This window comes from Astyanax mexicanus, unplaced genomic scaffold (genome assembly GCF_023375975.1).
Source record: "Astyanax mexicanus isolate ESR-SI-001 unplaced genomic scaffold, AstMex3_surface scaffold_31, whole genome shotgun sequence".
NCBI classification, from domain to species: Eukaryota; Metazoa; Chordata; class Actinopteri; order Characiformes; family Acestrorhamphidae; genus Astyanax; species Astyanax mexicanus.
In genome coordinates this window covers 3451442-3477134 of record NW_026040041.1, presented here as the reverse complement: position 1 = coordinate 3477134, position 25693 = coordinate 3451442, and the positions used below count along the sequence as shown (strand labels likewise).

Below are 25693 nucleotides of genomic sequence, written 5' to 3'. Positions count from 1 at the left end.
AATATAATATAATATAATATAATATAATATAATATAATATAATATAGTAATATAATTTATTATAATTAATAGTAATATAATATAATATAATAATATTAATAATTATATAGTAATATAATTGATTATATAATTAATAGTAATATAATATAATTGCTTCAAACACGGAAATTATAATTTTTCTTCCTCAAAATTGGCGGTCCCTGGTGTTTAAGGTGCTGAACTGCAAGTCGAGATCCCCTAAAGAAGCTCTTTAAGAATAACGATTGGGTGAGGGCACTCGTTAATCTGCGAGCAAGTTTACGTAGTACTTTAGTTACGCACGGGTTTGGGAAACACTCTTTAATTAACTATCAATCTTAAGTACGAGTTAACGACGTTCTTAGCGTTACGAAGCTTTCGGGAAACCCACCCCTGATCTCCTCTTCTTATATCATACAAATATCAACTGAGTAAATATAAAAAAAGCATGTTTTAAATGATGATTTCATTTATTAAGTGAAAAAATATATATCCAAACCAATCTTGTCCTGTATAAATTAGTGTTTGCCCCCCATAAATTAACTGTGATTAATCACTGTAAAGCTGAGTTTAAATTCACTACTATCCTACTGAATGCTGCCAGACCTGTAGAATCAATAAATCACTTAAATAGAATCTGTCTGAAAACATGAAGCAGATAAAAGATTTTAAAAAGCAGCACATTATTATTATTATTATTATTATTATTATTATTATTATTATTATTATTATTATTATTATTATACCCCCATCTGAAGAAACTCAACATGTATGTGTCCTGTTCGTTAAATCTGAAGTAAAACTATAAAGTAACACATGATTATAGAAAAAGATCATCATACTAAACGATATAAAACATGGTGGTGGTAGTATTTGTGTGTGATGATCTGGAGCTGCTGGAATAGAAAACTGCTGTAATAAATGGAAGCAGGAATTTTGCTGTTTTTAACAGAATCTGTTCCTTACTGACCTCAAGCTCAGGAGTACTGTACTTGGGTTCTGCAGCAGGACAACGACCCAAAACACACAAACAAAAAGTTCACCCATATATATATATATATATATATATATATATATATATATATATACACACATATATATATATATGAAACTGTACTGAATTATATAAACAATGGTATTTCACAACTCTTTCCAACACTTACTGATTTCTAGAAAAAAAATGTTTTTTAGAAAACATGTAGTGCAACACAAGTCATAAATACATCAAACTTTTTAAGCTACTTTAAAGTAGGAAGACTGAAAAAACAAGTTCAAAAAGCATATTATTATATTCATCTGAAAAAAATCCATTCCCTTTCTATTAATCAATCAAATAATTCCATCTTTCTTAAGCTTTTCCTTAAAAAATGTATCAGAAGAAAACTGAACAGTGAGAACTCTAATCTATAAACATGTTATTATACAGAGATTAAAATTAAGGGGATTGAAGGGGATTAGTGAAATAAAGGATTAGTTTAAAATTTAAATGGAAATATATTTGTGTTTAATAAATAAAGTGCACGATTTTGAAATGTACTGAAACCTTCTTTTTTCTTGAAATCCTGATGAAAATGTATTAGTGTTGAAAAATTATAAAATATATGAAATGAATTTTAAACTATCGAAAATAAACCTGTGGAAGTGTATCAACACTTATAATGAATCAGAGTTTTGAAGAAGGACTCCTCTTCAGATTTCTGGAGGATTCGGAGTTCCAGTGGACCAATCAGCAACATCTCCACACCTTACTGTCTCATTTTCCACCAATCAGACGAATCACACTTCTTCAGCCGCTTTCTCTGAAAAACACACATTAAATCTGTTATTAACATTTACTGCTCACTTTATTCAACTCACTGTGGCCACTTTATTAGAAACACCAGAGGTGGAAAAAGCACTGAAAAATTGTAATTAAGTAAAATTACCTACTCAAGTAAAAGTAAAAGTACCCATCTAAAAATCTACTCGAGTAAAAGTAAAAAGTACTCAATTTAAAATTTACTTTAAGTAAAATTTAAATAGTTACTTTTATTCATTTGCTGTAAAAAAGTACAACAATCATTTTTAATGAATTATTATTTCACATATAATTTGTCTCTCCCGTTAACCGTAATAAACACTGTATGGAGAAGTTCAGCTGCGCTGCCATGGAGAACAAAACTAATATTTTAAAAAATTCAGACAATTAGTTTTTTTCCCCCTGCATTTCATTCGTTACCAATGTGGCGAAATAAATTACTTGTGTCAAAATGAACTTGAGTAAAAGTAAAATTAATTACTCATAAAATCTACTCAATTACAGTAATTTGAGTAAATGTCATTCGTTACTTTCCACCTCTGAGAAACACCTACCTCGTACTTCCACTCACTGGCCACTTTATTAGAAACATATAATATATAATATATAATATATATATATATGCAGAGACCCAGTAGAATAATTACCCTCAGGTTTCTTCAGGATGTTCTCATCACTGCCCTGGGGTGAATTACTTCCTCTTCCTGAAAAAATAAATCACAAATCAGTAAACCAACATTAAAGGTAAATTACAGTAAACATATATTCTTAAAGTACCAATATAAAATCCAAGTGTTTTAATTAAGAAATTTTATTACCAGAGTCAGAGTCAGAAACCCCGGTCTCAGGCCCTGGATCAGAATTCAGTACAAAGTTAATTCAGTTGTTAAACAAAACTGCAGTTTAGAGTTCAGAATTACAGTTGCGGGAAAAAAGTATGTGAACTCTTTGGGATTATACTTGGATTTCTGCATAAATTGGTGATTAAATGTGTTCTGATCTTCATCTAAGTCACAACAATAGACAAACACAGTCTGCTTAAACTAATAATAAAATATGTAACAATAAAATATAATTTTATTAGAAACATCTACATTTTACCAGCAGTCAAATGTTTGCATTAGATTATTTATCCTCACCATTCGGATGTGCAGTGTGCAGCAGCAGAATGGTGGAATCCATCCTGTCCTCACTGGTGCGTGAGGATCCATCACTGCTGGAGTCACCTGAAGAAAATCATTATCATATACAGAACAGTTTATTTATTCAGAAGCTAAAATACAGATCAGGTGTATTTAAAACCCGCAGCGTCTGCTCTCTGCGTCCTCTCCCTGCTGCAGACCCTGTTAACAACTCACACTGTTCTACACTGTAAACCCATACGTTGTTTGAACTTAAATAAACGAAGTCTGTTTTATATAAAATTGGAGATTTCTAAACAATACTCAACTATTTTGAGTTAGTGTAACTGAATTTGTGGGCACATAAACTGTACTATTCAAACTGAGATCTTTGAGTTGAACCAACTTATAATAATAACTGAGATTAGTCTGTTTTGTCATTAACAGCTTCTTTTCTATTGGTTTCTGTCACAATCGATTTGCATACTGGGCGTGTCCAACATTTTCTGACTAACACTCACCATCAGTGTGTAGTGATTCCCCCGGGGCTACCTTAGGTAAACTTGTAGATCACATGTTATGATTAAATGCTTGGTCTCTGTGTTGTAGGCTGTAAGAACAAGCATCATTTACTGAGCTGCAGTAACTCTGTGTTCTCACTGTGCTCTCAGTACTTGATTTGAGTACACTTAAATAGCGAGCATAAAGTGAACTTAACCTAAAAATAACAGTTATAATTGTTTAGCTTTTTCAAGGCAACCGGTTTCCTCATTTTTTTAAAGTAAGATCAGCTTATCCCATTTTACAGTGTACAGATAGCATCTGTCGTGTTTCTGGTGTGAATGTGTTGATCAGAGCGTATAAAACAATGTTTATTGAGCTTTAAAACTGGTTTATTTTCTCATGTTTTTCTACAGGAGAAGCATGAGCAGCTTCACCCCCAGCTCCGCTGTGCAGGCGCTTCAGAAACGCACTCCAACTTTACAGATTCCAGCAGATTCATCTCTCATTTTCTCCAGCAAATATATTACTTTTATATTGCTTATATCTTGCTCACATATTTCATTACATATTATTATAAATATGTTGTTAATATAATTACTTTTATTATTATAATTTTTCACAAGCCTGATTTTCTCACTAGATGAGCTACAAGCAGTGCGTTTCCTAACATTAAAAGACACCATGTATAATACAATATATAATGCAATCATTAACCATAGAAAACTGTATTTAAACTGTATTCTGACATTTAATAGTTAAGATTAGAATAATTAAACCACAATTACCCTCACCCTGTGCTCTATATCCCTGAGAAATAGTAGAGACGTTCTGCATATGTTCTGCACCACCTGAAATACAAATAATAAATAATAAATATATATACTTAAATAAATAAATAAATTATATGCTCTTAATGAAATAATTACTTTAAACTAAATGTATTCAGTAAAAAAAAGGATATATAACCAATAAATAAGTTCTGAAATGTCTAAATTATATAAAATTAGTAGAAATCGTACAAAAAATACAAAAGTCCTGGTATTGAAACAGAGTTTGAGGAGATGATGAACGTGTTTCTGAACCCTGATGCTAAATAAAGTAACAAACATGATCATCTTCATCGTAAAATAAATAAAAAGCCAAAAGGATCCTTAACCAGGAAAGGAGTGGGATATATAAAAAATATCTCTTGGTTTATTTAAAGAAGAACTCTGGTGTAAAATGGACTTTTACTGTAGTAAAACATGATAAAAAGTTCTTATCTTTGTTTAATAGCTCACCTCCGCTCTCCTGCAGCTTTCTGAGATCCAGTAATTTTGTACTTTTTTCCCAACACTTTACAACGACCGTATCAGGGAATATTTTGCCCATTAAATCACTTTTTAGACCGTTATTCAGCTCAAAGTAGCTCCACACCTTCTTACTAGAATCTGGAGAGCCCTGAAATTTAAAACGAGGCATTAATAACTTAAAAAGTGCAGAAGAAGCTTATTAAAAACAGATATAAACAGAAAAAAGAGTAAAATTTACTTTTAAAAAGTTTCGCAACTTTCTGCATTTGCTTTTTTTAAGTAAATTTAATTTAATGTGAATTTTAGTAACTTTAACTCGGTTTCAAGACTTAAATATTACATAGAGTAAATAAGTGAACTGAACTTCAGTCAATCCTTTCTTTTAGTAAACTTTACTTTATTTATTTTTACTGAATCAATCCTTTCTTTTAGTAAACTTTACTCATTTATTTTTACTGAATCAATCCTTTCTTTTAGTAAACTTTATTTAATTTCTGCATACAATATTACCTAATTATAAAAAAATACTCAATTTATACAATATTACTCAAATAATTTATGATACATAATATATTATAATTTCTGCAATATTAATATTTTTAGTTAAAACACACATACAAATATTTACATAATCTCAAAGATATATTTTGTACACAGACCAAGTCTCACTGTCTCAACACATGGGTGGCATGTAATACATTCTTTTTAGTATACTATATTAGTATACTGTATTATACTATATTTTGTATCATTTTTTGAGTAATATTGTATGCAGAATTTAAGTAAAGTTTACTAAAAGAAAGGATTGATTCAGTAAAAATAAATGAAGTAAAGTTTACTAAAAGAAAGGATTGATTCAGTAAAAATAAATGAAGTAAAGTTTACTAAAAGAAAGGATTGATTCAGTAAAAATAAATGAAGTAAAGTTTACTAAAAGAAAGGATTGATTCAGTAAAAATAAATGAAGTAAAGTTTACTAAAAGAAAGGATTGATTCAGTAAAAGTAAATGAAGTAAAGTTTACTAAAAGAAAGGATTGATTCAGTAAAAATAAATGAAGTAAAGTTTACTAAAAGAAAGGATTGATTCAGTAAAAATAAATAAAGTAAAGTATACTAAAAGAAAGGATTGATTCAGTAAAAATAAATGAAGTAAAGTTTACTAAAAGAAAGGATTGATTCAGTAAAAATAAATAAAGTAAAGTTTACTAAAAGAAAGGATTGATTCAGTAAAAATAAATGAAGTAAAGTTTACTAAAAGAAAGGATTGACTGAAGTTCAGTTCACTTATTTACTCTGTGTAACATTTAAGTCTTGAAACTGAGTTGAAGTTACTTAAATTTATCTGAAATTAAATTTACTTTACTGGTGTAGCAGCCAGCACCAGGAGGCAGGCTTTGTTGGGTCTATGTATATATATGTCTATGTCACTATCAGTACAGTGATGGCGGCGCTCAGAGCTGAAGCTAATAGAGTTACAGGATGTAAACTGTTTTTTTTGTTTAATAAGCTTCTTGTGCACTTTTTAAGTTATAATGCCTCGTTTTAAATGTCAGGGCTCTCCAGATTCTAGTAAGGAGGTGTGGAGCTACTTTAAGCCTTAATAACGGTGTAAAAAGTGATTTATCAAGGCCAAATATGCCCTGATGCGACTATTTAAGAGAGTGCTATGCAAAAAGAACAAAATTACTGGATCTCAGAAAGCTGCAGGAGAGCGGAGGTGAGCTATTCAACAAAGGAAATTACTTTTTATCATGTTTTACTACAATAAAAGTCCTTTTTACACATTAAATGAGTTCTCCTTTAACATTTACAAATATGAGTGTTCCAATGCAGAATAGTGTATTCACTAATCATGTTTTTACTCATGTTTCATCATATATTTACTGCTTTTCTGTATCTGTAAAGAGACTGACGGTGTAGTGAGTGGTGATCATTTTTTAATATTAACTCTTATATTTCTCCTCACCATTCATCCTCTTCTTTATAAGAACTGTGAGGACCACGCCCAGCAAAATCAGAAAGATCACAATCACCCCTCCAGCTGCTCCTCCAATCAGAGCCAGTTCAACGTAGTTAATGTTTTTTACTGTAAAGAGAACAGATTTGAACATCAATCACAGGGATATATTTCTGCAGAAACACACAGTAAACCAGCCGCCCACAGTTACTAATGTAAATGAACATGCATAACCCAACACATGCAGTAGGTGGCGCTATACACACGTAAATATCCTTTCATAACCTCAGATAGGTACCCATACAACACTAATAAATAATCAATGAAAGAAACACATTCACTGATTTACTTATTATGGGTCTTTTGAAAATGATGACCTAATAAAAATAGCAGTGGTGTAAAGTAATTAAGTACAAAAGTACAAATACTTAATTACGTTACTTAAGTATAAATGTTAATTATCTCTTCAATTACCTGTTTAATAAAACCCCTATCCAGATAAATCTCTCCATCCCTATTGGTTTATACTGTGATCCAACTAAGCTTCTTTAATATATTTACTTTATTCTACTAAAATACATTCATTTATAATCAGCATATATGCAGCTGAAACACTAGAGAACAGCCTAGAGCAAAATCCCAAATTATATTATCAACATTAACGTTTTAATATTCAAACATTATTATAGTCATTATAGCTTTTAGTAAAATGTGTTTTGGGGAGGGAGGGAGGGGGGGGGGGTTAATAGTGCACTATAGGACTCTGTGGGCGTGGCCTAAGCTTTTGGTATTAATGGCTTTAATTTTTTCCCCTTTTGTTACTTTTACTTTTATACTTTAAGTAGTTTTGAAACCAGTACTATTACACTTTTACTTAAAGAGTGAAAAGCTTGAGTTGTAGTATTTTAAACTCTAGTATCTAAACTTATACCTGAGGAAAGAATGGAAATATTTTTCACACCTTTGTACAGGTGTGAAAGTGAATTTGTAACACTTCTTACCCTGCATTCACACTGGCAGGTGATAAAGCGACAGGCAACCATTCATTTCCTATGGAGGCGTCAAGCGGCAGCGAATTTAGGTTTTCTTAACTTTACACAAATTAATTATGATGCATCGAAGCATCATTCTACAATCATTGGCCAAACAAATCTTTTGGACCAATCACATACATAGAATTAATGGTTATGTAGCAGGTTGGGTTTGTTACCCCACCTATACTGCTGGTGAAGCTGTGTGGCTGCTTTAAATTACTGGGCGGCCCCTTTGTACTCTATATATGGGTAGGGGATGACTATTCATGGTGCACTTCCTGTTCCCCCTCCTCATTGCTCCGGGCTCTGACTTCTGTGCCGGCAGCGTTCAGCGTGGAGTTTAGCGCGATTGTTTGCGTTACTTCTCAAGAGTTTCAGGTATCTGGTTACAGTATTATGGCATAATATGACAGTTTGGCTTAATTATTAACTCTCCTTATTCGCTTGTAGTTGCGGGCTCGTGGTGTTATTGCCAGTCCAGCGCGGCTGTGTGTCTCTGACTGTGTCAGTGCAGTTTCACTTTCACTAAGGTATGCCTGCTCCTCTTTGTGTATGTTTTGGCTGTGTATATGGCGTTTAGCTAACTTTTATTTCTTGGGTTGTGGGTTAGTGATGGTGACTGTGCTGCTTTGCTGTAGCCATTGTTCTGCTGGAGCTGCTTTGCTGTAGCCATTGTCTGCTGGAGCTGCTGTTTGCCCTAGCCATTACCTGCTGCTGTGTGCTGTGGTCATTGTCTGCTATAGCTGCTGGGAGAAACTGATGCTCTATACTGGTATGTATACAAGCTGCATTTATTTTATATTGAGTATTAGTTAAATTAATTGTAGCTTGGTGCATTTTTTTTTATAGGTTTTAGTGTCCAGATTGTGCTGACTGATTCCAGCCTCCCCACAGTGCTGCTGTTTTGCCTGAGTTTATTTAGTTTTGTTTCATTAATTTTCATTTGCTCCTAGTTATTTTGAGTTTTTGTCTTGCTTTTCTTCAGTTCATTTGTTAAATCAGCTTTGATTTGCCTTTAGTTATTTTGATATTTTGTTGTATTGATTTTCTTTTGTCTTTATTTTGAGTTAAGATTTGCTGGAGTTTATTTTTGTGTATTTTTTTTCTTTATTGGATTAAAATTATATTTCTGCTTTATTTTTGATTTGCTGGTTTGGACCTTTGAGGTTTATTCTGGCTTATTAATTTGGGATTTGCTTTGACTTAATTTCAGGTTTATTCCTGATTTATTAATTTGGGTTTGCTTTTGATTGATTCCTTTTTGATTTATTTCTGATTTATTTTGTGGAGTTTTTTTATTGGATTAAATTAATATTTTTGCTTTATTTCTGATTTGCTGTTTTGGACCTTTGAGGTTTATTCTGGCTTATTAATTTGGGATTTGCTTTGACTTAATTTCGGGTTTATTCATGATTTACTAATTTGGGTTTGCTTTTGATTTCTTTTTGGTCTATTTCTGATTTATTGTGTGGAGTTGCTTTTGACCTAACCTCTGTTTATTTAATTTTTTTGCTGAGTTTGCTTCTGATTTAATTTATTTTGCCAGATTGAACTTTCATTTGTCCATTTACTTTAACAAAGTTTAAGTTTGTTTCTGTGTTTTTTTGAATTAACAAAAACAAGAACAGTGGTTGTGGAATTCCCTTCTTGGCTGTGTGTTTGTCTTTTTAGTGTTGGAGTGGTATAAGGTGAGGTTGTAAGAGACCAGGGCCCATAAAAAGATAAGTACATTTCGAGCAATTGTAATTGGTCTCTCTCCCTTCACCGCTGGTAGCTTTTAATAATTGTTTTTTTTCTTTGTGTCTCTTAGTTGGACCGGAGCTGTGGGCCAAAGCGGCGGGTTCGGGGATGTGGAATGCTGTTCACCTTTCCTGTAGTGTAGAGCACGCTGGGTGTTGAGATGTGTGGTTTGTAGTGTTGACTATTTCCTCTTCCTGTACTTTCTTCTGCCGTGGTAAGCCCTCAGCCCAGTTCCTCCCTAAATTTGTTTTTAGTAAAGTAAATTCTACTATTTCTAGTTTTTATACTGTTGTCCAAGAAGGGAGTTTCTGGTCTGCCCTGTGTGTGTGTGTGGAAATATGTTTTAAAATAATTGCCAATAAATTTTCCTTAACTGATGGTACCCCGTCTCTGGCCTCCGAGTGTGTCGAACCTGGGTGTCTTATTCTCTCTTAGGCCTTAAGTGCCAGCCCTCTTTTCCTAGAGGTGAAATCACCTCTGGGTGGCGTAGTCGTGCATTATCAAGATTACTCCTCTCTGCCACATTTTGGCGTAGTCGGCAGGATCACTTTTGAGAGCCAGAGACGTGTGGTCCTTTAGTGACTAGATATTTTTAGATTAAATAATAGGCAAAACAGCAGCATTTGTTTAAGAGGTTTGTTTAATTGAAGTGCTTGTTTCATTGAGTTTTGTGCAGCTTGCCCTTTGTTGGGATGGAGGAGGAGATGCAGCAGCTTAGAGATCTAGTGTTGCAGCTTAAGGCTGACAATGAGCGGCTGCTTCAGGAAAGGGCTGCTGCTTCAACTAGCTCTGGTATAGGCACTGTTCCAGCTGTTCCTGTTGTGGTAAGTAATGTCCCATCTGCTGCTGCTAGTGCTGTTACAGAACGTCTTGTGGTAATTCCACGAGACCGTAAGTGTCCCTTATTTAATGGCAGAACAGGAATAGGTATAGTGGAATGGATTGAGGAGGTACAGGTTTGTATGCGGGTCCGTCACCTTTCTGCAGTTGATCAAGCTTTCTTTATCTTTGATCATTTAGAAGGGGAAGCCAGGGAAGAGATAAAGTACCGCCCTAGTGCAGAGAGAGGAGACCCAGATAGAATTTTTGCCATTTTAAGAGACCTTTATGGTTGCTCCCAATCTTATGTGACCTTGCAGCAGGCATTTTTTTCCAGAAAGCAACAGGAAGGAGAAACATTGCAGGAGTTTTCTTTGGCTTTAATGGCTATAATGGAGTCAGTTAAGCAGCATGCCCCTGAGGGAATGCTTAATGGGGAGGTTTTACTTAGGGACCAGTTCATAGAGCATGTGATAGATGGTGCTCTTCGAAGAGAGTTAAAGCAGCTTGTCCGTCGGCAGCCTACCGCTACACTGTTGGAGGTACGTGGGGAAGCGCTTCGCTGGGAGAGGGAGGGGTTACCAGGAGGTGCTCGGGGACGTAGTTTTTCCCTACCGTCAGCTTATGGGTTGCAGTATGGGGTACAGGGAAGTTCCTGTCCAGTCCCTTCAGTGGGCTCTCAGCCAGCAGAATTAGGGGAGTTGAAGGATATGCTGAAGCGTCAGCAAGAGCAGCTTAACCAGTTAACACGAACTGTTGCTTCTCTGCAGACTTCCTCTGGACCTAGTCGTCCTTATCAGGGGCGCATAGTTTGTCGACGATGCCAACAGCCAGGTCACTTTGCGAGGGAGTGTGACGGGGAACGTGTTTGTCCTCCTCCTAGGGCTCTGCCTCAGAATGCAGCCCAACCATCTCGCCCGTCTCAGCCGGAAAACTGAAGCCCACTGAGCTGCAGAGCCACAGTTCAGAGGGGGCGTTTTTAGGCTCCAGGGCAGGTAATGTGTCTAGATTAATATCATCCTGTCCAGTCATTGATGTTTCAATTGGTGGTGTTATTGTTTCCTGCTTATTAGATACTGGTTCTATGGTATCTACCGTGACTGAGAGCTTCTTTTTGCAGCAGTTTGAACCTTGGGGCCATGACCGTCTTCAGTCCTGTCACTGGTTACAGCTGCGTGCAGCAAACGGGCTTGACATCCCTTATATAGGTTATTTGGAGCTGGAGGTTTTGCTGTGCAATAAGGTGATGCCTCGTTGTGGGATTCTGGTTGTGAAGGATCCCCCTGGTGCTTCTTCTACAGTCCCTGGTGTTTTGGGGATGAATATTATTAGCCGATGTTACCATGAACTGTTTGGGTTACATGGCTCTTCTTTTTTTCAGTTGCCCTCAGTGGCGCATGCTCCCAGCCCGGTTGTTGCAGCTTTGCAGCAGTGCCACCAGTCTGCAGCCCAAGTGCCTAGAGACCCAATGGGTACCGTTAAGGTTAGAGGAACTCGGGCAGTGCGTATACCTGGTGGCGTGATGAAATTAGTTGCCAGCACTTGTGCCGAATTACCATTGGGGCGTTCTGCTTTCTTTGAGCCATTGGAGGTGGGTCTGCCAGCAGGCCTCTTGGCTTCTCCCTGTCTTGTTCAGGTCAATAGAGGCACAGTCTATGTCCCGATAGTTAATGTCGGAATTGCAGAAGTCTTTCTTCATCCACATACTCATCTTGGCTCTCTAAGCATGGTACAGGTCATAAGTTTACCTACAGGCATTACTGAGGTCAGGTCCACCACTGCCACTGTATCCTCCCAGGTAGTTGCTAGCTCTGCACCAAACGGAGTAGAGGCTGTAGATTTGTCAGCTTTGACAGATCAAGAACAGGGAGTGGTTAGGTCTCTCCTACAGAAGTATAATTCAGTCTTCTCAGCCCATGATGGTGACTTGGGCTGTACAAACCTCATAGAACATGAGATTCCTTTGTTGGATAATATTCCAGTACGGCAGAGGCATAGACGCATTCCTCCATCGGACTATGAACTGGTGAAAGCTCACATTGACCAGCTTCTAGAGGCCCAGGTAGTAAGGGAGAGTAGTAGTCCTTATGCCTCTCCAATCGTTCTTGTAAAAAAAAAAGATGGAAGTCTGCGCATGTGTGTGGATTACCGGTTGCTTAATAGCAAGACACGCAAAGATGCCTTCCCTCTGCCTCGCATTGAGGAAAGCCTGGATGCACTTTCTGGAGCCCGCTGGTTCTCTACTTTAGATCTGGCCAGTGGGTATAACCAGGTTCCAGTGGCTGAACAAGACAAGCCAAAAACTGCTTTTTGTACACCATTTGGCCTCTTCGAATGGAATAGGATGCCATTTGGACTTTGCAATGCTCCAAGTACGTTCCAGCGGTTGATGCAGCGCATGTTCGGGGATCAACAGTATCAGTCACTTCTCCTTTACCTTGATGATATTATTGTTTTCTCATCTTCTGTTTCACAGCACCTTCAACGACTGGAAGTGGTACTTGGACGCCTTCAAAAGGAGGGTCTGAAAGCCAAGTTGAGTAAATGTGTGTTCTTCAAACAGGAAGTTGGCTATTTGGGGCATGTGATCTCCAATAAGGGTGTCTCCACTGATCCAGCTAAGATCGAGGCGGTAGCACAGTGGCAGCGTCCTCGTACGGTATCAGAGCTGCGATCCTTTCTTGGATTTGCCAGTTACTACAGGCGTTTTGTAGAGGGTTTTGCTCAACTAGCAGGGCCTCTGCATAAGTTGGTGGCTGCACTTGTGGGCAGCAAGACCAAGAAGGGTTCAGGACAGGCTCTGGGGATGGCCTGGACTGCTCAGTGTGAGCAGAGTTTTGAGGCTTTGAAGGCAAGGTTGGTTTCCGCGCCAGTCTTGGCCTATGCAGATTTTTCGCTCCCTTTTATTTTGGAGATTGATGCTAGTTACAGTGGTCTCGGGGCTGTCCTCTCTCAAGAGCATGACGGTGCTGTTCGGCCTGTAGCCTATGCCAGTCGAGGTCTTCGGCCTCCTGAGCGCAACATGGATAATTATAGTTCCATGAAGTTGGAATTTCTGGCCCTTAAATGGGCCATGACAGAAAAGTTCCGTGAATACCTCTTGGGACACAAGTGTGTGGTATATACGGATAACAATCCACTGAGCTATCTCCAGTCAGCAAAACTGGGGGCAATGGAGCATCGATGGGCTGCACAGCTGGCGGCTTTTGACTTTGAAATAAAGTATCGTTCTGGCCGTAGTAATAAAAACGCAGATGCGCTGTCTCGCCAGTATCAGTTAGGTCCCAGTGTGACAGAGTATGTACCAGGTACCCCAGTTCCGGAGCTAGTCCAACAGGCCTCCCCAGTGGTCTCCGCAACCCAGGCTTTAGTTTCTGTGCTTCCAGGCAGTTCACCCGTTGACATCCATTCTTTGCAGGATGCAGATCCTCTCCTTAGAGAGGTTTTGGTGTTTTGGCGGAAGCAGGTTCAGCCCACTTCTGCAGAAAAACGTCAGGTCTCGAGACCGGCCATGGCACTGCTGCGCCAATGGGACCGGTTGGTGGAAAGAGACGGGGTGTTATACCGCCGGGTGTTTCGGCCAGACGGGGGTGAGGAGAGTTTCCAGCTCCTCCTACCCGCAGTTCTTAAGCCAGAGGTACTGAAACAATTGCACCAGGATCATGGCCACCAGGGTATTGAGCGAACTTCTGAACTGGTAAGGCAGCGTTGCTATTGGCCAGGGATGTTTGCCGACATCAAACAGTGGTGCCGAGAGTGTGAGCGTTGTCAGGTTGCCAAAGACGCAGGACCGGTACCCCATAGTTTTATGGGCCATTTGCTGGCATCTAGGCCAAATGAGATTGTGGCTATTGACTTCACTGTGTTGGAGCCATCCCGTAATGGGTTAGAAAACGTTCTTGTAATGACTGATGTGTTCAGTAAATACACCATAGCAGTCCCCACTCGGGATCAGCGAGCTTCAACAGTGGCCCAGGTTCTGCTGAGGGAATGGTTTTATAAATTTGGCGTCCCTGGTCGTATCCACTCTGATCAGGGTAGAAGCTTTGAGAGCGCTCTCATACAGCAGTTTTGCCATTTATATGGGGTGGAAAGATCTCGGACCACCCCATATCACCCTGCTGGTAATGGGCAGTGTGAGCGCTTCAATAGAACACTTCACAACCTTCTACGTACTTTGCCAACTTCCCGGAAGCAGGACTGGGCATCCAACTTGCCACAGGTCATTTTTTGTTATAACACCACTCCTCATCAGGGCACTGGAGAGTCTCCTTATTATCTAATGTTTGGCCAGGAACCTAGACTCCCTGTAGATTTCCTGCTAGGTCAGGTACAGGAACCGGTACCAGGGGAGGTCCAAGACTGGGTGATTGAGCATCAGGCCAGGCTTAGATTGGCATTTGAAGGGGCTCGTGACCGGTTGCTTGTAGCTGCTGGTCGCCGGAAGGAACGGCATGATCAGCGAGTTAGGGAGGTCCCCCTACAGGAGGGTCAGTTGGTTTATCTCCGGGACCATAGTGCCCGGGGACGCCACAAGATCCAAGATGTTTGGAGCTCGGTAGTCCATCAGGTGCTGAGAACCCCTCCTGGGGAAGGAGCTGTTTATACAGTTGCCCCGGTAAGTGACCTAGGTAAGATCAAGCATGTGCATCGTAATATGTTGAAGGCTCAAGTACAGGCTCAAGGCCCTCTTCTTCCTCCTAGGGATTCCCCTCCACCAGTTCCAGTAGCACCTGTGGACACCTCCAGCGATTGTGATCTATGGCTGTTGGTATCAGAGACTATTTCCCCGGAGGTAGCTGTACCAAGCGGTTCTGGTACCACTGTGCCTCCTACAGTGCAACCAGCACAGGAGGGGATTTTAGATGCCACTACCGTACAAGGAGGGCGTCAGCCCTCGGATTCGTCCTTGTTTTTAACAGGGCAACCCTGCTCTGGTCTGTCCTCTGTGCGTCGCACGGCACGTGCTACAGCTGGCCAGCATTCTAATATTCACCGCCTTCCGCGTTCCGCTGGTAGTGTAGATAACGGGGTAGATGAACCATCAGGGTTAGTCAATACGCAGTCGGCTCTTTTTAGGCCTTGGTGTTGGCCCCCTTAGTTTGGTTCATCGTCGGGGCGACGATGCAAAATGGGGGGGTAGATTGTAGCAGGTTGGGTTTGTTACCCCACCTATACTGCTGGTGAAGCTGTGTGGCTGCTTTAAATTACTGGGCGGCCCCTTTGTACTCTATATATGGGTAGGGGATGACTATTCATGGTGCACTTCCTGTTCCCCCTCCTCATTGCTCCGGGCTCTGACTTCTGTGCCGGCAGCGTTCAGCGTGGAGTTTAGCGCGATTGTTTGCGTTACTTCTCAAGAGTTTCAGGTATCTGGTTACAGTATTATGGCATAATATGACAGTTTGGCTTAATTATTAACTCTCCTTATTCGCTTGTAGTTGCGGGCTCGTGGTGTTATTGCCAGTCCAGCGCGGCTGTGTGTCTCTGACTGTGTCAGTGCAGTTTCACTTTCACTAAGGTATGCCTGCTCCTCTTTGTGTATGTTTTGGCTGTGTATATGGCGTTTAGCTAACTTTTATTTCTTGGGTTGTGGGTTAGTGATGGTGACTGTGCTGCTTTGCTGTAGCCATTGTTCTGCTGGAGCTGCTTTGCTGTAGCCATTGTCTGCTGGAGCTGCTGTTTGCCCTAGCCATTACCTGCTGCTGTGTGCTGTGGTCATTGTCTGCTATAGCTGCTGGGAGAAACTGATGCTCTATACTGGTATGTATACAAGCTGCATTTATTTTATATTGAGTATTAGTTAAATTAATTGTAGCTTGGTGCATTTTTTTTTATAGGTTTTAGTGTCCAGATTGTGCTGACTGATTCCAGCCTCCCCACAGTGCTGCTGTTTTGCCTGAGTTTATTTAGTTTTGTTTCATTAATTTTCATTTGCTCCTAGTTATTTTGAGTTTTTGTCTTGCTTTTCTTCAGTTCATTTGTTAAATCAGCTTTGATTTGCCTTTAGTTATTTTGATATTTTGTTGTATTGATTTTCTTTTGTCTTTATTTTGAGTTAAGATTTGCTGGAGTTTATTTTTGTGTATTTTTTTTCTTTATTGGATTAAAATTATATTTCTGCTTTATTTTTGATTTGCTGGTTTGGACCTTTGAGGTTTATTCTGGCTTATTAATTTGGGATTTGCTTTGACTTAATTTCAGGTTTATTCCTGATTTATTAATTTGGGTTTGCTTTTGATTGATTCCTTTTTGATTTATTTCTGATTTATTTTGTGGAGTTTTTTTATTGGATTAAATTAATATTTTTGCTTTATTTCTGATTTGCTGTTTTGGACCTTTGAGGTTTATTCTGGCTTATTAATTTGGGATTTGCTTTGACTTAATTTCGGGTTTATTCATGATTTACTAATTTGGGTTTGCTTTTGATTTCTTTTTGGTCTATTTCTGATTTATTGTGTGGAGTTGCTTTTGACCTAACCTCTGTTTATTTAATTTTTTTGCTGAGTTTGCTTCTGATTTAATTTATTTTGCCAGATTGAACTTTCATTTGTCCATTTACTTTAACAAAGTTTAAGTTTGTTTCTGTGTTTTTTTGAATTAACAAAAACAAGAACAGTGGTTGTGGAATTCCCTTCTTGGCTGTGTGTTTGTCTTTTTAGTGTTGGAGTGGTATAAGGTGAGGTTGTAAGAGACCAGGGCCCATAAAAAGATAAGTACATTTCGAGCAATTGTAATTGGTCTCTCTCCCTTCACCGCTGGTAGCTTTTAATAATTGTTTTTTTTCTTTGTGTCTCTTAGTTGGACCGGAGCTGTGGGCCAAAGCGGCGGGTTCGGGGATGTGGAATGCTGTTCACCTTTCCTGTAGTGTAGAGCACGCTGGGTGTTGAGATGTGTGGTTTGTAGTGTTGACTATTTCCTCTTCCTGTACTTTCTTCTGCCGTGGTAAGCCCTCAGCCCAGTTCCTCCCTAAATTTGTTTTTAGTAAAGTAAATTCTACTATTTCTAGTTTTTATACTGTTGTCCAAGAAGGGAGTTTCTGGTCTGCCCTGTGTGTGTGTGTGGAAATATGTTTTAAAATAATTGCCAATAAATTTTCCTTAACTGATGGTACCCCGTCTCTGGCCTCCGAGTGTGTCGAACCTGGGTGTCTTATTCTCTCTTAGGCCTTAAGTGCCAGCCCTCTTTTCCTAGAGGTGAAATCACCTCTGGGTGGCGTAGTCGTGCATTATCAAGATTACTCCTCTCTGCCACAGTTACAATCTACAATAAGTTTCACCAATCACAGTTATATTTACCCCATTTCTTCATCACTGGTTCTGTGAGGGAGCTGTGAGTCAAGCAACAGTCGTAATCTGCTGGATCATCACCATTGATCTCCACACTCTTCCTCAGCTGGTAGGTTCCATCATCATTGGGTCTGATTCCAGAAGTTGTGATCAGATGTTCAGGTATCGACGTGCCGAACTTCCTCACACTCAGATCCACGTCTTTAGGGTAGAATCCCGTGGCCAGGCAGGTCAGGCTCACCTTTTTTGGGTCTTGAATAGATTTCTTTGCAAACGCATGAACATCAGGAGGAGCTGAAAAAAGAACAACACTTCCTGTGTGCCTGCCATGGACTCAGGACTACACTTCCCAGAATTCCCCTGTGCTCTCTCCCCTGGACTCTACCAGTCACTTGCCACTGATTGTTCTCACCTGTGCTTCGCTGTATAAATACCCCTCATTTCCTGTTCTCTTTGTCCGGTTTTAAATCTAGTCTCTGGCTGCGTCTTCCTTTTTACCCACAATCATTAGTCTTTGCACTAGTTGACCAACACAACAGCAAGCATTGTGCAAAAACAGGGTTCTTGCACCATTATAAAAGTCAAATTTAATGCTTTTTAAGGGTGCTTTCACACCTGCCTCAATTGGTCCGGACTTTCTGACTTTTCAGTTTGATCCGAACCAAAGTAGCAGGCGTGAAAGGGGCCGCGAACCACAGTCTGGATCAAAGAACCAGATTTTGGTCCGACCAAGGGAGGTGGTCTCGGTCCGGATCTTCTGAACCATGGTCCGGTTCTCCTGCAGTGTGAAAGCGCTGTTCTAGATGGGTCGAACTTTCGGACCGATTACAGGAAGCTGAGCAGACGTTCCTCAACAACGGCAGCAGAAGAAGAAAAATAACCAACTACTACTGACTGCAGCCTGCGGGAAGGCGGAGTTAGACATCCAGCGAGTCCAGTCCCGCCCACTTTGTCCACACCACACCTTCTCAGTCTCGCAAGCTTGTAGTGTAACACAGTATTTAAACCGGACGACGCGACGCATTATATTTAAAGTCCGCTAACTGCCCTGTACATTGTTTACTTCCGTTTAGAGGCGGAGCTAAGACATGATGCTGACAAAGTGGGCGGGAGTGGAAGGCATGACGCTAACAAAGTGGGCGGAGCTGGAAGCACTGGACATCCAACTCCGCCTTCCTGCAGGCTGCAGTCAGTACCCTCTCAAAATAACTGGAAAAGCAGTAAAAATGAGGCGTGGTTCAGCTGCTTCAGGACGAGCTCGTTCGATTGGCAAATTTTATCCTGATCCTGGAAAGGCTTCCCGCCGAATGAACCACCCGCTGAATTATCATCAACACGCCAACGTCAGACGCATGTCCTTCTAAAACCAATCAGCGCCAGGTTAAGGAAAATGCATCGATACGTAAGTGATGATGAAAGGATGTAGGAGTATCACACAAAGCTCTTTGGTGTGCTCCCTAAACTGCAGTGTGAAAACAAAAATAAGCGGACCAAATATATACAATGTGGCAACACATGAACCTTGGTTCGGAACAAAACATTTGTAAGACCTTGCTAAATATAATTTAAGACCCCAAAACATAGTCATAATTTCTTTGGGACTCCACCCAGTCACGTGCCACTGCCTCTCACGAATTCTCCATCCTACTAACGATTATGATTATTCTCACCTGTTCAGCCCTGTATAAATACCCCTTATTCCCTGTTCTCTGTGCCTGGTGTTAAATCTAGTCTCTAGCTCTTCTACCTCGCGTTCTTTCTATCTTCTCTGCTTTTCATGTATGACCTCTGTCTGTTTCTTTACTGACTACTGCTTTAGCTTAACCCTTCTGTTTAAGATTGTTTTCTGGTTTGGATCCTTGCCTTTCTTTGGACCTTGCTCTTTGTCTTGCCCATGGTTTGTGTTGTTAACCTTCTGTTGTTTGTTTATGCTGCCTTACTGTTTCTAGCTACACCTGTGGTTGGTTTTACCTGTAGTTCTGTTACCATCTTTAATAAATTAGCTGATTCTAATCCGCGTGTGTCTCACCTGTTTCTGGCATTTGTGATATTTGGATTCTAGGAACTGTGTAGAGCTATCAATAAGTTTATTGTGAGGCTTGTTTCTGGTAGTATTTGAGCTCCAAAGTACCATTATGTTCAACATTAGCTATGGATGTTCTGAGTCAGTGATTTAAAGAAACTCACAGTGTTTTCTCAGTGTTTCTTTTCCGTACTCCATGAATTTGGTGAGCCAGTCCACACACTCTTTCTCCAGGTAGCCCTGGGTGTACTGGTTCAGAATGGAAACACCATCCCATTTTCTCTTGGTTGGTTCTGCAGCTTGAACCGGAGCGACCCAGACCCTGTGTGAATTATCAAAGGAGAGAAAATCTGATCCATCATAGCTGTACTGATCAATCCCATTCAGAAACGTCACCTCTCCATTAGACTCATCGATCTCACAGCCGTGTCTCCACTGAAGAACATGAAGATCTGAAAAGAGGAAGAAAATTAAGACCATCACAATCACTGACACAGATCACGAGAGAAGGAAACAATGAAGATCTGATGAATCACTAACCCTGGTAACTGTGGTTCATCCTCTGCATCAGAATCTCCACATTAACCTTGAACCACTGTTCTTTACTCTTGCGAGACTGGGTTCCTTTTTCCCAGTAATCTTCCTGCATCTTCTCCATCATCCAGCTCTGTTTAGGAATCTTCTTCTGTTCCTTACTGTTGTAGTAGTCGATCTCTCGGTCATCCAGCAGACCCAGAGCTGTGAACTCGTAGATTCCTGGTAGAGACACATCTTTGTTGAGGGCGCTGTAAATGTAGAACAGGGAGTGTTTCTCTGGAGGAGATAAAAAGCCAAATAAATTAACAATGGTTTTCTTAAACATAGTACCATGCAATGTATCCAACTCTCATAAAAATGTTCACGATTTCAAATAAATCTAAGATATTTTGAACTGTGTCACATTTACAGGTTGCCACTGGAATCCTCTTCCACTCCTTCATGAGGACATCATGGAGCTGGTGGATGTTAGAGACTATATATTAGTTTAGTATCTGAAGCATCAGCAGTTAGTTGTTGGCTTGCTTACAGGCTCAAAATGGCCAGAAAGTAACAACTTTCTTTAGAGACCCATCAGTCCAGTGTTGTGTTAAGGAAGGCTACTCAATGAGAGATATTGCCAAGAAACTGAAAATATCTCACCATGCTGTTCACTACTCCCTTCAAAGAGAGACACAAAATCTGCCTCTAACAAGGACAGAAAAAGGAGTGGGAGGCACCGATGCACAACTGTGCAATATGATAAAAAAAATCTTAGAGTGTACAGTTTGTAAGAAAGACGCCTCACAGGCTGTCAACTGGAAGCTGCACTAACGAGAACCCGTAAAAACACCAGTTTCCACATCAATGGTCAAGAGGAGACTTCAGGATGCTGAACTTCATGGCAGAATTGCCAAGAAAAAGCCATACCTCTCACTGGCCAATAAAAAGAAAAGACTTTGATGGACCAAAGAGAAAACACATTGGACACTGTAAGATTGGAAGAAGGTGTTGTAGACAGACCAACCAGTCCAATGTCACGCCTGGTCCTGTTTCCTGTCTGTCCTCGTGCCTGTGTTGTCCCACGTGACCCGTGCCCCTGTGTTCTGTCAGTGTTTTTCCACTCACCTGTGTCCATTTGTAGCTCCGCCCCTCATTAGTCAGTCCCCAGGTGTTACCTGTTCTCCTTCCCGCCTTGTGTGTATATTTAAGCGTCTCTGTCATTAGTGTTTTTGTCGGTTCTTGTGCGTTTATACGTCTGTCACGGCTGTGTTAAATCCCGTCTGTCAGTTGGTCTCCTGTTTCTCCTGTTTCTGTTTGTTTTATGTTTTGTTTTCTGTTCTTTAATAAATGATACTTGCGTTAGCGTCCGCTCTCCTCGTCCAGTCCTTCACACAGCGTTACAGAAGAACCGACCAAAAATATGGACGCTGCAAGTAATCCTTTTTTTGGATCCAGGCTGGCTATCCGACCCACTCCCTTCTCTCGCGGCGTTCAGGAGGAGTATGCGGCTGAAAACTCCTCCACTTCCCGGCGCCGGAGGAGAAGAGGTGGGCGGCGGCGCTCTCAGCGCTCCCTTTCTCCGGTGGAAGATTTCCGGAGCGGAGAAAATTTTGGGGGGGCGATACGGGTTGGTGCGGTTAGCCTCGGTACTCTTTACAGAGGAGGCCAGGCTACCCGGGAGCCGTGGGACTTTCTTGGCTGTGCTCCCAGCAGCTCCGAGGACGAGGAGCCTTTCCCCGCACCAACCCGCCTTCCGCTGCCTGATCCCGCACCTGTTTACTGGCCGCCTCCTGTTTCCACGCCGCGCTCCGTGAGGCCCGTGGATGGGACGCCACGCTCCGTGACTCCCGTGGCTCATCCGCGCTCCTCGACTCTCCCGGCTGAGACGGCGTACTCCGTGAAGCCAGCGGATGGGACGCTACGCTGTGTGATTCCCGTGGCTCATCCGCGCTCCGAGAAGCCGCTCTCTGAAGCTCCGGCTAAGCTAGCTAGCCTGCTAGCTCCACCGCGCTCTCAAGCCCCACCTACTTCCAGCTCTCCAGCCCGGCCGGATTCCAGCTCTGCGACTCCTGATCCAGAAGCAAGCTCCGGTCCGGTCTTTACAGCCTCGCCTACTGCTCCAGTCCTGGTGTTAGCGGCCACCGCGCCTGCTCAAGCTGCACCCGCCGCGCCTGCTCAAGCTGCACCCGCCGCGCCTGCTCAAGCTGCACCAGCCGCCGCGCCTGCTCAAGCTGCACCAGCCGCCGCGCCTGCTCAAGCTGCACCAGCCGCCGCGCCTGCTCAAGCTGCACCAGCCGCCGCGCCTGCTCAAGCTGCACCAGCCTCCGTGTCTGCTGAAGCTGCTCCAGTCTCCGTGTCTGCTCAAGCTGCTCCAGTCTCCGTGTCTGCTGAAGCTGCTCCAGTCTCCGTGTCTGCTGAAGCTGCTCCAGTCTCCGTGTCTGCTCCAGCTGTTCAAGCCTCCGTGTCTGCTTCAGCACCAGCAGTGCCTGCCACCAATGTGGTACCCACTGTCCCTGACCCTGTACCCGTGGCTCCGTCCGCCTCTGACTCTGTACCTGCTTCAAGACCAAAGTTTGGCCCTAGGCCCTGTGTCCCTAAGCCAGCGAGGTCTCCTGCTCCAGCCCCTCGAACTCTGCCCAGGCTGGCCCCTCAGACATTGACTTTTCCCAGCCCTGGGCTTCCGTCTATGTTTGTGTTTGTACCTGTGTCTGTTCCTGTTTTAGTTCCAGTTTCTGTCTGCGTCCCAGTACTCGTTTCCAGTAGTGTCTCAGTTCCTGTCCCCGTCACTGTGCTAGTTTCTGTCCCAGTTAATGTTTTTGTCCCTGTTCCCCTGTCCAGTCCTGTCCTGTCTGCATCCCTGTCTAGTGTCCAGAACCCTGTCCAGTCTCAGTCTCCTGTCCAGTTCCCCGTCCAGTCTCAGTCTCCTGTCCAGTTCCCCGTCCAGTCTCTGTCACCCGTCCAGTTCCCCGTCCAGTCTCAGTCTTTCGTCCAGTCTCTGTCCTCTGTCCTGTCTCCGTTTCAGTCCCCGGTTTCGTCTCGTGTTTTCCCCGGCCTCTCCCCGCCGCCAGCCCCCGGGGTTCGTTTTTACGCGCCTCGGGAGCTGCGCGTTTAGGGGGAGGCTTCTGTCACGCCTGGTCCTGTTTCCTGTCTGTCCTCGTGCCTGTGTTGTCCCACGTGACCCGTGCCCCTGTGTTCTGTCAGTGTTTTTCCACTCACCTGTGTCCATTTGTAGCTCCGCCCCTCATTAGTCAGTCCCCAGGTGTTACCTGTTCTCCTTCCCGCCTTGTGTGTATATTTAAGCGTCTCTGTCATTAGTGTTTTTGTCGGTTCTTGTGCGTTTATACGTCTGTCACGGCTGTGTTAAATCCCGTCTGTCAGTTGGTCTCCTGTTTCTCCTGTTTCTGTTTGTTTTATGTTTTGTTTTCTGTTCTTTAATAAATGATACTTGCGTTAGCGTCCGCTCTCCTCGTCCAGTCCTTCACACAGCGTTACATCCAAGTTTCAGAACATTTATGAGGCACATGACCAATGCGAAATGCCATCTGTGAAGCATGGTGGAGGCAGCATGATGGTCTGGGATGCTTTGGAGGTGGTAAAATAGAAGATTTATACAGTGTGAAAGGGATCTTAAAGAAAGAAGGCTACCACAAGATTTTGCAACACCTGATTGACTGTAATGGAGAGGCAGCACAGTCTCCAGATCTGAACCTATTGACATGTTGTGGAGCAGCTTGACCGTACGGTACAGAGGAAGATTGCATCATCCAGGTTGTGGGAGATTACCTCCAAAAGTTGACAGCTAGAATACCTAGAGTCTGCCTGGCTGTAATTGCTGCAAATTGCAATTGCTTCTTTGATGAAGGCGAAATTCGAAGTACTCAGTCATCATTTTCATTAAATCAATATTTCTTACTCTGACAATATCTGCATGTCCTGTTTATTGTATGTATATAGGCCACAATAATTGATTGTGGTGACGGACAGTTCTGGTGGAAACAGGAGAGTTGAGGTGCACATTGAATTCTGCGTGATTTGATCAGCCGTGGTTTTATGTTTTTTGGATACAATCCGGGTTAGCACCCGAACATCCCTTTCAGACAGATTCCTCTTACAGCGTCCACAGTTAATCCTGTTGGATGTGGTTGGTGCTTCTTGGTGGTATGCTGACATTACCCTGGATACCGTGGCTCTTGATGCATCACAAAGACTTGTCTTGGTCACAGATGCTCCAGCAAGACGTGCACCAACAATTTGTCCTCTATTGAACTCTGGTATGTCTCCCATAATGTTGTGTGCATTGCAATATTTAGAGCAGAACTGTGCTCTTACCCTGCTAAATAAACCTTCACACTCTTCACGCTCTTACTGGTGCAGTTAATAAAGATTTTTCAGATGGGCTGTGATCTGAAGGTCAGGGACTTGTTTTTAAAATGGCCACCTGTGGATTATTTACTTTACCATTAGTTTACACAGTTTATAAAGCAGTTCTGATGCTGGAATAGCAGATTACTGCTGTTATTACTATGTAATAATATATTACAGTCTGCTCTATAGTTCAGAGTGATTTATTACTGTACTAATATTATATAACCTACTAAAACATTTACTTTCAATTTCTCTAATGACGCAGATTCAGAGACACACACACACAGTATTTATACACTCTTACCTGCGAGTGTAGAGATGAATACTGTGTTCAGTAGAAGAACACACACTGCTGTAGAGACCCCCATCTCCTCCTTCTGATCTTTAATTCAGTTTAAATTCATTAAAATCAGATTTCAGTAACTAAAATCCAGCAGAGCAGATCTGCAGTGTTTCTGTAATCGGAGGACACAGGAATGTGGACCCGGGATGGTCGAGGGCTATTTATATATACAGGCAACCAGCCCATTTCAGAATAAAAATAGAATCTGGAGAGGAGATCACATACTATATTAATACTGAAGGAGATATAGTGAAGTAAAGCTCTACAGCTGTTTACTAACATTCTAAATATATATCGTCTAATCTACCTTCACAGAGTTACATTACAACACTCAGACTCAAGCTGTAGGTTTTATTTCTGTTGGTGTTGAATGTAATTCCTATGATGCAATGACAACTTTTAATAGTAAAATTGGGTCGGGTTGGGTCGGGCAGAGCGTGCACGGGCTCGTGCCGGGTCGGATTATTTGGGCCCGATCTAAGCTCTAGTCCACTGGTACTATTCTTTAACTTCTGTCACCATGCCGGATCTTTTGGCTCGCTGAAGTGTGGGCATTCCTGTGTGGGCGTGTCCATCAGGTTTTGTAATTCAAATGAAGAAACAGAAGTTAAACAATTATAGGTTTAAGATTTTAAAATTTCAATAAATCTCGCTGTAATCTATAGTTCTGTAAATCCTTATTTCGCTATTTTCAGCTTCTCTTTTGTGGTTAAAAGGGAGCTGCTGTGTTGTGTGTGTGTGTGAGGCTCGTCTGTGTATGAAGTCGCAGTCTGCTGTTCCCTGATTGGTTGGACGCAGCACGGCCGCCGGATTCATTTGAATAAAGTTGAGCTCTGCTGAACTTTTTCGCATTCAACACAACCCAGTATG

At 41.4% G+C, this 25693-nt stretch overlaps 1 protein-coding gene across 2 annotated transcripts; it reads right to left on the bottom strand.

Annotated features, from left to right (window-relative positions):
- Nucleotides 1-1510: 1510 nt before the first annotated feature.
- Nucleotides 1511-24927, bottom strand: LOC111197025 (zinc-alpha-2-glycoprotein-like). Of its 2 annotated transcripts, XM_049472813.1 has the most exons (10): nt 24785-24926; nt 20137-20409; nt 19761-20048; nt 17583-17867; nt 6701-6820; nt 4233-4289; nt 2956-3042; nt 2635-2667; nt 2464-2520; nt 1513-1817 (listed from the first exon to the last, which is right to left on the bottom strand). In XM_049472813.1, the coding sequence occupies exons 1-10, from the start codon at nt 24846-24848 to the stop codon at nt 1795-1797; spliced, it is 1287 nt and encodes a 428-aa protein (XP_049328770.1). In that variant the 5' UTR covers nt 24849-24926; the 3' UTR covers nt 1513-1794. The 2 variants fall into 2 exon arrangements, with proteins under 2 accessions (XP_049328771.1, XP_049328770.1); XM_049472814.1 differs by lacking the exon at nt 17583-17867 and having other exon boundaries at nt 1511-1817; nt 24785-24927.
- Between the last annotated feature and the right edge of the window lie 766 nt (nt 24928-25693).